The sequence below is a fragment of the Centruroides sculpturatus genome, unplaced genomic scaffold (genome assembly GCF_000671375.1).
Source record: "Centruroides sculpturatus isolate CEXI.00-Female unplaced genomic scaffold, Cexi_2.0 scaffold496, whole genome shotgun sequence".
Classification (NCBI taxonomy): Eukaryota; Metazoa; Arthropoda; class Arachnida; order Scorpiones; family Buthidae; genus Centruroides; species Centruroides sculpturatus.
The window spans coordinates 60,736-76,637 of record NW_019384642.1 but is presented as its reverse complement, the minus strand read 5'-3'; the positions used below and the strand labels follow the sequence as shown (position 1 = coordinate 76,637).

General features: G+C 30.6%; 2 protein-coding genes across 5 annotated transcripts in view; one reads left to right on the top strand and one right to left on the bottom strand.

The window, feature by feature from the left end:
- LOC111626042 (pyridine nucleotide-disulfide oxidoreductase domain-containing protein 1-like) overlaps positions 1 to 15,902 on the top strand; it is a 31,351-nt gene that overhangs the window by 4,353 nt on the left and 11,096 nt on the right. For 2 of the 3 annotated variants that reach the window (XM_023369319.1, XM_023369320.1), the window contains exons 3-6: positions 10,723 to 10,803; positions 13,929 to 14,048; positions 14,556 to 14,627; positions 14,694 to 14,750. In XM_023369319.1, the coding sequence (XP_023225087.1) occupies positions 10,723 to 10,803; positions 13,929 to 14,048; positions 14,556 to 14,627; positions 14,694 to 14,750 (330 nt within the window). Of the gene's footprint in view, positions 1 to 2; positions 545 to 10,722; positions 10,804 to 13,928; positions 14,049 to 14,555; positions 14,628 to 14,693; positions 14,751 to 15,902 lie in introns of those variants that run through there. The other variant, XM_023369321.1, reaches the window with a different exon arrangement.
- On the bottom strand, positions 4,001 to 6,350 carry LOC111626041 (arylsulfatase B-like). 2 transcript variants are annotated; one of them, XM_023369317.1, is made up of 9 exons: positions 6,210 to 6,350; positions 5,851 to 6,010; positions 5,669 to 5,781; positions 5,481 to 5,591; positions 5,294 to 5,419; positions 5,105 to 5,231; positions 4,735 to 5,031; positions 4,248 to 4,672; positions 4,001 to 4,174 (listed from the first exon to the last, which is right to left on the bottom strand). In XM_023369317.1, exons 1-9 carry the CDS (start codon positions 6,303 to 6,305, stop codon positions 4,046 to 4,048), a joined length of 1,584 nt encoding a protein of 527 aa, XP_023225085.1. In that variant the 5' UTR covers positions 6,306 to 6,350; the 3' UTR covers positions 4,001 to 4,045. The 2 variants fall into 2 exon arrangements, with proteins under 2 accessions (XP_023225085.1, XP_023225086.1); XM_023369318.1 differs by having other exon boundaries at positions 4,735 to 5,013.

Below are 15,902 nucleotides of genomic sequence, written 5' to 3'. Positions count from 1 at the left end.
AAAAAAAGCTTATAAATTACACATTAATTTAATAAATCAGATCGCACTGTTTAATACAGATCACATATACAGTATTTTTTTACAGTAAACTCCAGTTGAACTCTTTTAAAATAATAATTTCGCATACAACATATGTTCAGTACTTATTTATTTTTGTCTAATTATGTTAATTATTTAAAACGTTCATTTAATTTTATGTTATTTTCATAAAAATCAGTAAGTTGGTAACGATTTATGCATTTATCCGAATTTTAATTAATATACTGCACTTATGTGAGGTAATTAAGGAAACAATCCTTCACATAAATCGCTTTAATACTAACACACAGCTTACATAAAACTAAAGAGATCGCTTCTAAAAAATATATATTTTTATTCTTTTTGTCTTGTGGGTACTAAGAGGGCCCTTTTTAAAAATCGTATCCATTAGGTTCACGATAAGGCCTATCGGATAGTGAGGAATAGGTACAACAAATCCGGTTCAGACCTTCCATGAAAAAGTACCTAAGTTATGAACCGAACTCGAACCCGGATCAACAGAACGGTAAGCTGACACCTTTACACTTCTGCTAATCGGTCGTCTTACAATAAATATATTATTTTGATTAAAAAAGGGTGGAAAATTTGAAAAAACTTTTTATAAACTGTAGCTTAAAGTATTACACACAATAAATTCCGTTTAAATATTAAATTTTGTATTTGGTAATCATTTAATACACTCTGCAAGTATTTCATAATTGTATGCCTCTTGTAATTCAGTACCAATTCGTTCCAAATATATTACCGTAATGTATGAAAAATGTTGACTCATCTATTTAAAATGGCTTATAATGATCAGTTACATTGATGATTACTCATGATTTATATGGGTTATTAATTTTATATATAATTTTCTGTTTATTAAGACAATTATAAAATAATATATTATAGTCACTAAACTTTTAATCTATATATGCAATATTTCAAAAATTCTTTCTGGCATCGTTAACGTTTGAATTTATTCTGTTCAATTACAAAATTTTCAAACGTTATTTTTAAGCTACTGCATTAAAAGTTTAACAATAATTTTGTCTGTTTAAATGCAACGTGGACTTGAGAAATAAGTGGCATTCTGTCATTGTTTTGTGGTGCAACTGTTCACAATGGGATAAAAGGAATGCATTTATGGTTAAGTTAAAAGGTAAAAGAAGATTATCACTTGTTATAACACAGATTAAATGCCAAAAGACTCACTTTGATGTTTGGTATGATGTGTGGACACGCGCGAGCAATGAATCGTCATCCTGTTTCCGAGCAATGAACATTAATTTCGTGCTGACACGTGGTACAGTACCATTCACGATAATATCTGGCCACTTGTCGAAAATTGCTGAAAAATTAGAATATTCTTGCCTCTTTCCTTATTGTATTGCAACCTGTCGCCATTCTGACTTTCAAATCTTCGGATCCTAAAGCATGAATAATGTCCACGAAGCAGTCAAAAAGTACAGCTTTTCTTCTTTCTATGAAGATTTTATCCGTAAGCCTCTATTGAACAAATATGAACACCGAAGGCGAGTCTTGAAACTTTTTTAGCATCAATCTACCGTGAAGCTTAATATATCAATAGTGAATCACAGCTTTAATTTACGCTTCATTTGAATGACTCATATATTTTATTTAAAGACTTCAAATATGTCGTTAATTTATGCAAAATTCTAGATAAGAATTTATAAAAATAGAATATATGAATTAATTATTTAATACTTTACGATAAATTATAATTTGAAGAAACCTATGATAATTTAATGAGTTCATTGGTTACAACATATTTAACTTCTCACCACAAGTTATCACCAAACGTGTCATAAGTTCCTTCCGTTTAATTTTGAAATCGTATAAATTCGATTATATGTTTCTACATTTTTATTTGATAAAAATGAAATCGCCATTATTATATTTTTTTCAATATAGAGCATAATATCACAACAAATAAACAGCTTAAACGTAAAAATAGAATCAAAACCATAATTGTTTAAAAGTAAGTGACAGCATTTCTCAGCAATAGGATTATAATTAATTAAGTCTTGACGACAGGTTTTTCCCTTATATCAAGAATTGTTATTAAATTATAACCGTATCATGAATAATTAATGACTGTTCTCCGTATTGTATTATACGTCCATCAGTGGCCTGACCAACAAAGTGACCTCGTAAAGATTTTAAGCTTTTCTTTAAGGGCTTAACACCCAGGAGACTGTGGGGAACTGGTCTAGTTTCCCACAGCAAACTCTCTTTGGCAGATCACCAAAGAAAGTTTCATTATCTTTATCCCATCAATCTATTCCTTCTGTAGAAGTTAAAATGATATTTAAATTAGTATAATTGATTTCTTTTCAATCGTTGTTATTCAACTAAATTACGTTATACCCAATGACTTATAACTACTAGACCCGAATGGGATAAAAGTTAACATAGAAACTAGCGCCGCCGTCTGAAGCCAAAGAAACTACAAGCGTCTAAAAAGAGTTGCCATCTGTACGACAATTATCGTATTTGTACGATTATTTCAGGGCAGTACAATGTACGATAATGAGGTTTTGTACGATAATTTTAGAAATACGCCTTACTCTCAAAATAACCGTTAATTATTGAAAACATTTAATTTGCAATCACCATTTTTTACTGTACGTACCGCCTTCTCATTGATATTTCGTGTTTTTTCTTTACAGGGCTACTAAATTTTTGCAAGTTTTTTGCTTACTCGTTAGATACTGCTTTATATTCTCGATTATAAGGCTCGCCTTTTTCATACGTTTCGAGACTGCTAACTGCTATACTTTTAGACCTATGATTAAATGCTCAAAACACGAGTTGCATGACCAGCAACCAACAACCAAGGTGCCATTAACTGCTCGACACAGAACTGCACGCTAGGCATGCAGTTCTGTGTTGTCATTGCAACTGGACCACTGAATAGAATCGGTTATTGTTTCCGGATGAATCCCGTTTCTGTGTATGAAGGAATGACGGGTGGAAGCGGTATCATAGGAAAGCTATGTGCCAGCCCTTTTCGCATAGTGTCACACCGGCTCTGTATCGGGCATTATGGTTTGGAGAAACATCATGTTTGATCAGCGGACAGCCCTGGTGCACATTTCCGGTCTTTGACAGCGAACCAGTACGTCACACGAATTGTGGACCCTGTGGTTCGGCCACTGGTGAAAGCTACACCCGACACGGTATTCCAGCAAGACAATGCCCGACAGCACGGCGAACTCTCACCAGCCTGAACGTAATTCATATCCTTCCATGGTCGTCAGCTTCGCCGGATCTCTCTCCCATCCAGGACGCCCGTACATTGGTACACTTGGGGCACGCGACATCTGCTTTCAGAAAAGTTATAATAAGAAGCTATAATCTATCTATTTAAAGAAACAATCTGGGTATTAACCAATGAGCATCGATCATCGATTGCTTAGTTGTTGCAAGTGACTTCCGGTTCCTTCCTCATTTGTCACCGCCGCTATAAATAATGTAATGGAAACTTCACGTTCTGGTATTCAATTACGAGGAAGGTCGATATAGTAGTATAAATGCATGATTATATTTAATACATGCTATAAAAAATTAATACAATTAATGGAAAAGTCGTTCTGCCATCAAGTGAAAGAAAATAAAATAAAATTCACATATCACCTGACATATTAAGCGAAAAGTGCCACATCATTAGGGAATGTGATGATTGGTTTAATAGAAGTAACATCTCGCGTTACGTTGCTCTCAAGTCAATTCTTACCGTAGACAGACTGTAGGGAAAGAAGAAAATGGATACAGTACAGTATATATATATATATATATATATACTGTACATTACAGTATATATGTATATATATATATATATATATACATATATACTGTAATGTATATATATATAATTATATCATAACTGTTGTAAGTTAATTTTGCCCCAAGATAATTTTCTTCTGAATTACTTCGTATATACTGTAAATTTAAAAAATTATGACAAATGAACTTTTTTAATATTTTGCTACAAATTTACAGTCTAATCTTGCCAAGGTTCCCAAGCGTATTGATGGAAAACTGGATTTGCCGCTGGGTCCGGTGGAACTTTTCCGGGTGGTACGGCTGTCTTGTTCCATGCCGCGACACGTTCAATCAGATCCTTTAAAATCTGTATATTTTTAAATTAATAAAAAAAAATTAAATAAATAAATCAGATTCGAATAGCATATTTATGAAATTACCTTTGGATTAGATTTAGCTAAATTGTTGTATTCACAAGGATCATCTGCAATATTGAAAAGACAAGGAGAGTGTATATCGATACATTCGTGTGTTTTATTTATTGGAGGAGGTTGTTTGCAAGTAATGATATAAATGTTTTCTTTATCTAATTTCCATCCTTTTGATTTTAGAATTTTTTCCACCGGAGATGTATTTGGGAAAGTAGAATCGCGTTTCTCATTTCCAATTGTAGGGTACCATCCATCATACTTTCCATTAAACACTGTTCCAATTACAACCTTATAATCTCCCCTTCTTAAAGCGGCATTCTTCCAAAAAGGATCTATGTTGTGGAGAATTTCTTCACGAGGTGAAGGTAAATTAAGTAATAAACTTTTCCACATATTATGCCCATATATAGAACCTAAATCGCTTACTTTACCACCTAGTAAGAGAACGTAACTAAAAATATATCATTTTAATATCTATTTTCTGTTTTTAACTTACCAGCAGCAGAATATAAAGTTGGCAACCAGTCACTTATATGCATCAAATAATTATAAGAATTATAATGGGATTTATTTAAAATGGAAGTCCAAAATATGGCATTGGCTTTCACTCCACCTTCCCACAAAGTATATTTACTTCCTCTTAATGGCCAATTAGAACCAACACTATGATCAACTCCTCCTGCCGCTCCGCCATTATCAGTTGTAAAAACTATTACAGAACTTTCTAACATAGACGTCTCATTTAGAGCCGTAAATATCTTGCCAATGCTATCATCTAACGCAGATATCATACCTTTTTTAATTTAAAATATTATTAAATTATTATTATTAATTAATGGAACAAATATTGAAAAAATCAAAATTACCTGCAAATATCCTCCTTCTGACATCTTTAATATGAGGAAATCTGTTCACATAGTTAGGTGGTGCTTGGAATAAATCATAAGAATTGGCTATGTGAACTGCTATATGCGCTACATACAAAAAGAGAGGCTAAAAAAATACATATTAAAATCATATCTTTTTATTATTGCTGAATGAAACAAAGATACTACCTGAGATGAATTATGCTTATAGATTATTTCTACTGCTCTTTGCGTAAGAAGATCTGTTAAATATTTTCCTGCAGTATTTCTAATAGTTTTTAGACCATTATGAAAATCTGTACCCCATCCTACAGACTAAATAAAGTACAAATTATATTTATTTCATTCAAAATATGCTAAGACCAAGTTAACCTACCGACTGTGCAGTATGATCATAATAATCTTCGTGGGCACTCCAGTATCCGTAATGACTGTCAAAACCTCTCATTGTTGGTGTAGCTTCTTTTTTATAAAATCCCAAATGCCACTGTAACAGGTTAAATGATCAAAATAAATATAGAATAATAGCAACATTTATTTGTTTATATTTAGAAGAGAGCTTACTTTTCCCACGGCATGAGTAGCGTATCCCAAACGTTTTAAATGCTGAGGAAGAATAGTAATATTTAGAGGCAGACCCCAAGGTTCACCAGCGTATATGACATTGTGCTGCAGACCTGCAGGCGTATTAATTTTATATTAATTGGTTAATTTTTATATAAATGCATCCAGTCGGTAATACTAACCTAAATGAATTGGATGCCTCCCAGACATTAAAGCTCCTCTGGAAGGCGTACATATCGGAGAAACGTAATAATTATTTAAGTGGACTCCGGCCCGTCCAAGTGCATCCAAATTTGGTGTGGGAACTTGCTGCGAACCATGGAATTGAACATCATTCCACCCCTAAAGAAAGTATCCAATAATTTCAAAGTAATCTAAAACACATAATTCAGTATATTTTAAATCTTCTTCAATTCCTTTCTCTTAACATCGGCTTTAAAAAATTATTGCATAAAGATTTTTTATAACTCATATGAAATTCAGAATTGTAAGCACTACATCTAAGCAATAAAAACAATTTCGTATTAATAAATATACTTACCAGATCATCTGCTACAATAATAATTATATTTGGTGGTTGCTCGGAAACTACAGAACAGAAGAAAATCAATAAGAAAACTAACGTAATTCTGTTCATTGTATAATATGAAGATCATCTATTAAGACGAAAGTATGATTTTAAGTATATAACAGGACAAATTTCAGCTATCTGGATAAGAATTGCACTTTGATTTCTGATTAAGATGCCAGAGGTTAAAATTTAACTTTTGGAGGTATATATTTGCTGTCCTGTTTATTAGCATACAATGAAAATACGATAAAAGATTATTTCTGTATTTATTTATTGACGTTAGAACGAGACATATAATATTTCGTAACACCTGATCGAAATGGCTTATGTTATGTCATATAAGCAATTTCGATTGACGGCAGCGATTAAGGTGGCAGCCTGGGGACCCGGGTTCGAATCCGGACGACTCGATAAATCCCAGAAATTTTTCGGGGAATGGTCCGTCCGGATATGTCGGCTCGTCCCTCACCACCCGGCTGCCCCATTTTGGGCCTGGCCAAATTCATGATGGACTTGCCAGAAGAGGCCGTCTTATTCCCACTTCCTCAGCTGTTTACTTACAAATATAATCACACACCAAACACTTGCTGAGCTTATTGCTCTTTCCGCCCTGTGGAGGCCCTCTTAGTCTCCACAGGGCGGAAAGAGTTAAATAGACAAATTACAATAAAACGGTTTATTATCCAACTATCAGAAATTTCACAACGCGCCAAGGAAGAGAGGAAGGAGCAATTAAATAATTAAAATTGTAAAGGATTAAAAAATGTATATAAAAATGGGGAATATCGCACTTCTGACAATCTCTGCAAGTGTGTGGGCTAAATTTGGAGAATCCGTGCTTCTCGCATGGACAACTGTATGTGGCCAGCTCACGCGTCGGAAAATCTTCTGATTTATTCGTGTACGCATCAGACGGAAAAACAAAAAATATCGTGTATCCATAAGCACTCCAATAAATAAATAGAATTGAAAAGACACTTTGAAATGTTTTCCCGATGAAAATGAATAATAATAATAAGTTTCAATAAAAATGATAAAATGTAAATTGAATTTTATTATAACGAGTTTGCTTGAATTTCCTTTCTTNAGGTATATAAAATATATCGTATTTATTCAAAAAATAGCTTGTTGTCTAACTATTTCATCATGCAGCTATGCTTAGAATAAATACACTACCTTAGTTACAAGTTCCAAGGATAAATTTGTTGATTAAACTAAATCTAAGACCATACACATAATTTGGATCCTTACAAAATATTCCTTTTTAATAATCCAACTAGAGACAGATGGCTAACAACCTAAAAACTGATGAAATGACATTAAAAAATACATACAATTGACACCAACCTTTTCTTAGAGGATCCGATGCCAAAAACACAGCATTAAAATTATGTACTGTAAATATGCAAATTATGAAGCTGTTCCAGTTTTCCACCAGAGGTCTGCAGATGGATACAAATGCAACTAATTTTTACCTGAGTGATATTGTGAAGAATTTTAATGCTGTGTTTTTGGCATAAAATCCTTTAAGAAAAGGCCAGTGTCAATTGTATTGTATGTATTTTTTAACGTCATTTCGTTAGTTTTTAAGTTGTTAGCCATCTGTCTCTAGTTGGATTATTAAAAAGGAATATTTTGTAAGGACCCAAATTATTTGTATGGTCATAGATTTAATTTAATCAAATACACTACCTATTTACATTTTGGTACTCTTCAGTTGATGGGATGCCAGTCATTTTCACTACTATTTTTAGCAAAATCTTTATTTTATTGCATGATTCACACCAGTGGCGTGCAGTCTATGGAAGCTGTGGAACTACCACTTCTCATGTATTTTCTAAAATATAAATACGTATTATGCAATTATTTTGTAAACAAGTTCTTATATCTTTGTTTCATATCAATGTAGATATTTTAAAATTAAAATAAATAAACTGTTTATTTTTGTCATTTCCAGTATTTGTTTATAATTTTTATGGAAACACAGCTTCCCTATCATCAAATGTCACCGCATGCCACTGATTTGCATATATTTAAAATTATAAGGAATAAATAAACTTACTACAATTATTTTTATGTTTTGTGCATAACATCTAGTTTCAGGGTCTACAAAGTTTATTATACATGTGTTTTTTTTCACAAATATCCAGTTTCTTCTAACTCGTTATTTTTGTCCGCTTTCCAACAGTCAAAAAATATTATACCTCCTAATAATGGTNTCAATTGAACTGTTTAAAATTAAATAAATTACTTATAAATTTTACTTACTTGCTGAACATTTGATGCAGCTTTAACTAATGGAGATGAAGAAACTAAGCCTACACTTTCATTTGGATTCAGCATACATAACTATTTTTAAGAAGAAATATTTTGGTTAGACTAACCAATATGAATATTTATTTAACAATAAGAGAAAATTAAATTTCTTATAGTTTTAATAGTAAATTTACATTGTATGACATGTAGGTACTCTTTGGTTAATGGACACCAGTCAAATATTAAAATCCTATTCATGTTTACGTCTTAATATTTGCTATTTTTTAGATTAAATCATAAGTAAAGTTTATCAGAATGCAAACCTACCCTTTTCTTTAAGTTTGTATAAAAGTCATAAAAGTCAATTAGGAAATAAAACAATGATTGTTAATACACATTTGATATCAAAAACAATTAGCATATTTTCATGTTGGTATGATTGCAAAAGTTAAATTTCAATTTTTAGTTGTATATTATACATATAACTTGTTGTTTTATGTTATTTGGTTATAAATTCTAGATTAGAATAATATTAAAAGTTAAAATTGATTTTTAAATTTCTTTTCAACCTAGTTTGCATAGTACTGCGTCTCATAGTTGCATCATTCAATGTCATATAGTTATGTAAATTACATTTCTTGGTAGGAATGATGCACCTCAAAGTTAGATACTGTAATATTTTTTCCAAGTTTGCCATAATTGTACATTTTTATCCATTTCTAGCTCTTCAATTTAAAATGAATTTAGAATATGGCAATTGTCAACTGACGAAGAAATTGCAATTCATTTTTTCCTAGAAATTGGAATCTTACATGGCGAGTTAGGAAATAATCTCAGTATGAATTTTGATGGAAATGATTATATGCATTATGTTTGTACCAATTTTTTCATCTCAAATCTTTGAAAAACTAGGTGGTGCAAACAGAGTCCTCGAGGTGGAAGAAAGACAATATACACGTAGAAAAAAAATGTCAAACCCATTTTTCTGCAGTAGTAGATATTCAATGGGGTTTGCCTTGAGTCAAAAAAGTGTTTTTTAGTCACTGTGCAAAAAGTTTTTGCATGTGTTTTTTTTCACAAATATCCAGTTTCTTCTAACTCGTTATTTTTGTCCGCTTTCCAACAGTCAAAAAATATTATACCTCCTAATAATGGTCTTGCACGACCATTATTAGGAGGTATAATATTTTTTGACTGTTGGAAAGCGGACAAAAATAACGAGTTAGAAGAAACTGGATATTTGTGAAAAAAAACACATGCAAAAACTTTTTGCACAGTGACTAAAAAACACTTTTTTGACTCAAGGCAAACCCCATTGAATATCTACTACTGCAGAAAAATGGGTTTGACATTTTTTTTCTACGTGTATATTGTCTTTCTTCCACCTCGAGGACTCTGTTTGCACCACCTAGTTTTTCAAAGATTTGAGATGAAAAAATTGGTACAAACATAATGCATATAATCATTTCCATCAAAATTCATACTGAGATTATTTCCTAACTCGCCATGTAAGATTCCAATTTCTAGGAAAAAATGAATTGCAATTTCTTCGTCAGTTGACAATTGCCATATTCTAAATTCATTTTAAATTGAAGAGCTAGAAATGGATAAAAATGTACAATTATGGCAAACTTGGAAAAAATATTACAGTATCTAACTTTGAGGTGCATCATTCCTACCAAGAAATGTAATTTACATAACTATATGACATTGAATGATGCAACTATGAGACGCAGTACTATGCAAACTAGGTTGAAAAGAAATTTAAAAATCAATTTTAACTTTTAATATTATTCTAATCTAGAATTTATAACCAAATAACATAAAACAACAAGTTATATGTATAATATACAACTAAAAATTGAAATTTAACTTTTGCAATCATACCAACATGAAAATATGCTAATTGTTTTTGATATCAAATGTGTATTAACAATCATTGTTTTATTTCCTAATTGACTTTTATGACTTTTATACAAACTTAAAGAAAAGGGTAGGTTTGCATTCTGATAAACTTTACTTATGATTTAATCTAAAAAATAGCAAATATTAAGACGTAAACATGAATAGGATTTTAATATTTGACTGGTGTCCATTAACCAAAGAGTACCTACATGTCATACAATGTAAATTTACTATTAAAACTATAAGAAATTTAATTTTCTCTTATTGTTAAATAAATATTCATATTGGTTAGTCTAACCAAAATATTTCTTCTTAAAAATAGTTATGTATGCTGAATCCAAATGAAAGTGTAGGCTTAGTTTCTTCATCTCCATTAGTTAAAGCTGCATCAAATGTTCAGCAAGTAAGTAAAATTTATAAGTAATTTATTTAATTTTAAACAGTTCAATTGATTTTTGTTATAAGATATATGCATTATTTATAATTGTTACTGTGAATGACCGATATCTGGCGAATGTCAATATTCTCCGGTGAATGTCAGCATTCACACAGTCGTTTTGTGTATGTACGAAATATTTGCTAAATATCATTATTTCTCACTTACACTGGCAAATGTCGACATTCAGCATGCACTGATGGTAAATGTTGAATAAAAATATTTTTATTATGTTAAGTCAAAAATGCAACTTTTTAATATGTCAAAATAGGAGAAAGCTTTAGTAATAGCACATGTAAATAAACTGTCGAACCTATCAATAAAACGAACAGTACATTCTTAATCAGAAAAGAAATTAATTCAATAATAAACTTACACATAATAACAAAAATAAAGACACTGAGTTCAGCGTTACATGCATACGATTTTTATTGCTATAAAAAATGTATGTATGTAATGCTGAACTCAGTGTCTTTATTTTTGTTATTATATATTAATTTGGTGTGTTAGTCATCCTATTGATTACTTACACATAAATTATGTGATTAAAATTATACAATCTTATTTATTGCAACAACTTAAACTGTTGTGACACTTGAATTGCCCAAGAGTCCCTTGCAAGAGTTACAACTGCATTTATTCGTGGAACACTTCTTTTTGCAATGACAGCATGTATAACACTTCTTAATGATAGCATGTATAACACTTTGCAACGACAGCATGTATAACACTTCGTAATGACAGCATGTATAACACGTGGAACACTTCTTTTTGCATGACAGCTTGCCCTCCACTTTTTAAATTAGCTGCAGCTGCTTCTCTCAGCAATATCTTTTGAGAAGAAATCTCATCTATGGAAAGTAACTTTTCTTTACAAACTACGAACTGATTACGTTATTACGTGATTACGAACTGATCTGTTAATGGTGTCTTTTATTCGGATATCGCCGACGCCTTACTCACGACCCCTCTCATCCTCCATCACTCGACCTGAAAAACCGATTCCCACCTCACGGGATCAAAAGAACAAAAACACTATCCAGTGACAAAGTGGGCAGTTTCTACCAAACCGTTGCTGGGAAAAGAGGTACAATCTTGTCCTATCTCCGGCTACCCACAAAGGATTTGGTGACAGACTGTCGCCTCTCTGTTGACATTGGTTTCTCTAGTGTCATTTTGACCTCCACCAAAGCTTATCTGTGCTTGTCGACATACACCAGTGATTGTTCGAATGTATAATAATATAACCAAATATACTTTTACGTCGGTGAAAGACCAAATACTTTTCGGTCTTTCACCGACGTATTTTGTATGTGTCGACATTCACTGGAGAATATCGACATTCTCTAATTTCGGTCTTTTACAGTAACATAATAATGTTTAAAACAGTGTGATTGGCAACAGAAAAGTCCAAATCAATGAAGTTAATAAATGATATAATCTATATGCTGCACTTTGCAGAGAGCAAATTTTTATTTTTCAACAAAAGACTTATTTTGAACTTTTCAGAAATTTATTGCAAAAGATTTTTTCAGACATTACTTGTTAAGTTGCACATTATTTTTCATGAACAATTCCTTCTTAGATATATAATGCCTGCTACTTTACATCAACATGACATATATAATACATACATTTTATATTCTTTCCCTGCTGCTTGTTATGCAATAAATTTTTTAATTGATGAATTTAAGTTCTACATAGAAAATTAATTGTAAAAATTTATAATTAGATGTTCAATGATGATTGATCAATAGTCAATGTAATGGTAATTAAGTCTTTTAGAAGAAATCTCTCTCAATATATGTTATCAGACATATCACTTTGAGAGGGTCCTTTTCATACAGCTGGTTAGGTGAAATGGAAAGCTCAATTGGCCAGCAAGAGCATCAGATCTCATATCAGTGAATTTCGCATGTTGGATACAAGAAGGTTTAAGTGTACAAGGAAGAAATAAACACAAGGGAAGAACTTGAACTTGTTTAGTGCATCTTTTATGTTACTGAACACATGAAGAGTGAAGAAGTTATATATGTTGTTATGAATTCAATCCTTTGTTTGTAATCATAATCTGAATGCAAATTACCTTACAATACTGTTTTGAACATTTGCTGTAACCTTCTGTACTTTCAGTTCAGGAATCTTTTTGTTTTTATCAATAGGAGGTTACTCACAATTTGCGTGTTTGTTTTTATACCAAATGTTCTCCTCTATTACCTCTATATTTTTATATATACACTTGTTAATTGTTAATTGTTAATAATTGTTAATAGCATAGTAATAACAACATCAAATTAAAGTCCCTCATATTACTTCCCGAGCCCCTTGTGTGACCCTATTGATCTAAATTAAAAACACATTACATCAGTAATCAATAACAGCATAGTAATATTAACACCAAATTAAAATCCATCAGCTGTAAAATAGTTTTGAAGCATATTTAATTGATCTTTTAAACTGGTTTACTGGAATCTCTTCGTGAAATCACAGTCAAAAGTTAGAGAACATCCTTAATAATTAGCAAAAAATTGTTTTCTAAAGGAAATCATTCAAATATTTGTAAATTTTGTAATGAAACAATTTTCTACTGTTCTTAATATATTTAAAATTATTTGTTTATATTTTTTACTTTTTTATATTTTTAAGATACATGTCTTTGAAGATTATACTTTAACACCTTAATTTTTTTTTTAATTATTCATAATTTGTTTAACACATTTTGCACTTTACATCATTTGTCAATTTTATTTTTTTTATATTCAAACAGAGTAGTAATGATATCTAAAAAGAGCAAGAAGATAGTGTCATTTAAATACTAACAATAATATGATGTTTTAATTCTCATTTTAAGTTATAAAAAATTATACTGGTATTAGTGTTATGACATAATTTCAAATAATTTGCCCAAATTAAGCTATGTAATATAGACAGATGTTTAGTTTTACTATTGTTCATAACTATGCTTATCTATTTAGTTTTTTTATTTTAATTTAAGTTACAATTATATATGATGATAAATGCATTAATAATTTTATTAATTTATGAAATGTTTAAAATATATGTTATAACTTTTTAATTATTCTAAATTCTAGATAACACAAACACTGCAATCATTTGATGTGGAAGAGAAAAAAGGTTCATTCCTAGAAGCTCTTTATCCAAACTTAAAAGTGATATTTTTACCAGCAACTGGATTAAATGCAGAGAAAAAAGTATTTCTTAGCAAATAATTTAATTAATAATTATACAAATAAATAATTTTATCAGAATTCTTTAAATATTATTTACTTATTTGTTGACATTTTATGATTATTTTTTTAATAATAATATAATAATATCCAAAATATACCACTACATCATGCTACAAAAGACTGCCATACTAAACACAAATCACTTAGTTGGAAAATTCGTAAACATAGATACATACACAAACAGTATATAAACAGTACATTTCTTTTCTGTAGTTTTGCCTTGACTTTGGTATGACATAGCACTAAGAACCAGTATGTTTGCCATATAGAATATATTTCAACAACACTACATAATAATAACAACAACTAAAGGATTTATATATCTCCGGCTACCCACAAAGGATTTGGTGACAGACTGTCGCCTCTCTGTTGACATTGGTTTCTCTAGTGTCATTTTGACCTCCACCAAAGCTTAAATAGTTATGATTAATTTTCTTCATTTTATAATGAATATTAAATAATTTATAGGAATTATATTTGGAAGAAAATTGCATTATTAAATATGAAAAATTATGCATTTGTACTGGAGCAACACCAAAGGTAAATTTTATTTAATTTCTCAAAACTAAATATTTTGTTTAATTAACTTATTGTATATGTTTCTAGATTATAGCTAAAGATAATCCATATGTTTTAGGAATTAGAGATACTGAAACTGTTCAGGTAAAACTTTTATTATTAATTTTCAACTAAGTTTTAAAACTTGATTATAAATTGTTGCATTTAATTATTATTTTTATATTTATCAAATATTCTAATATTCAATATAAATAGTTTTCTAAAAGTTTTAAAGTATTCAACAGTTTTCTAAAAAGTTATTTAGCTAAATAAAGTGTTTTAACACTTATTAGATATTTCATATTATTAATTAATACATCATAATATTGTTCTATATTTTTATAATTTGTTGATAATTTAATTTTTAAAAAATACGTAGGCTGTTTTTTTCAAGCTTCGATGATCCATTAAAAAAAGACAAGTGTAAATAACAAAATGAATTTATTACCAAAACATGGTTATGTTTTGACATAATCACTGTGAAGATTGAGACATTTGTCATATCTGTGGATGAGCTTTTCCATCCCCTTGTCATAGAATGTTGTCACCAATGATTTGATATGGGTCTTAATGTTGTTTTGAAGATCGTCATTAGTCTTGAACCTCTGCCCTCCTAGCCACTTTTCCTGTTCAGGAAAGAGGTGGAAGTCGCACGGCGCTAAATCTTGGCTATACACTGGGTGTTTAAAGGTGGCAAAGACTTCCACCCAGCTTAAAACTTTTTAATGTGTGGTGACGTCCATCTCTCCTGAACTGAAAACATTGCTAGCAGGGCAGAGGTTTGAGACTAATGACAATTTTCAAAACAACATTGTTAAGGCCATCTCAATTCACTGGTGGCAACATTCTATGACAAGGGATGGAAAAGCTCGTCCACAGATATGACAAATGTCTCAATCTTCACGGTGATTATGTCGAAAAGTAACCAGGTTTGTACTTAACTTTTGGTAATAAATTCATTTTGTTATTTACATTTGTCTTTGTTTTATGGACCAGTGGAGCTTGTAAAAAAGCCACCCTCATATAATTGTAGAACTTTTTATTACTAATCTTATGTATATTTAAAAGAAATATATATTGAAAAGAAAAAGTTCTTAAAATCTATAATGGTTGAATGACTTATTATAATAAGATCATCAACCCTGCTTGTTAATCATACCAACAACTTTTTTTTATAAGAAGTGTTTTTGGTTTTGTTTGAGCCATCTCCAGTTTTATGTATAAAATAGAATTTGTACAAATGTTCTATTTATACAA

What these genes read in the sequence shown, in the direction of transcription:
- LOC111626041 (XM_023369317.1), bottom strand. Translation starts at nt 6,305, where the DNA reads ATGAACAGAATTACGTTAGTTTTCTTATTGATTTTCTTCTGTTCTGTA. An exon ending in TTATTGTAGCAGATGATCTG is followed by an intron (nt 6,011 to 6,209) that starts GTAAGTATATTT and finishes TACTTTCTTTAG; the next exon opens with GGGTGGAATGATGTTCAATT. An exon ending in AACTTTATATTCTGCTGCTG is followed by an intron (nt 4,673 to 4,734) that starts GTAAGTTAAAAA and finishes TTCTCTTACTAG; the next exon opens with GTGGTAAAGTAAGCGATTTA.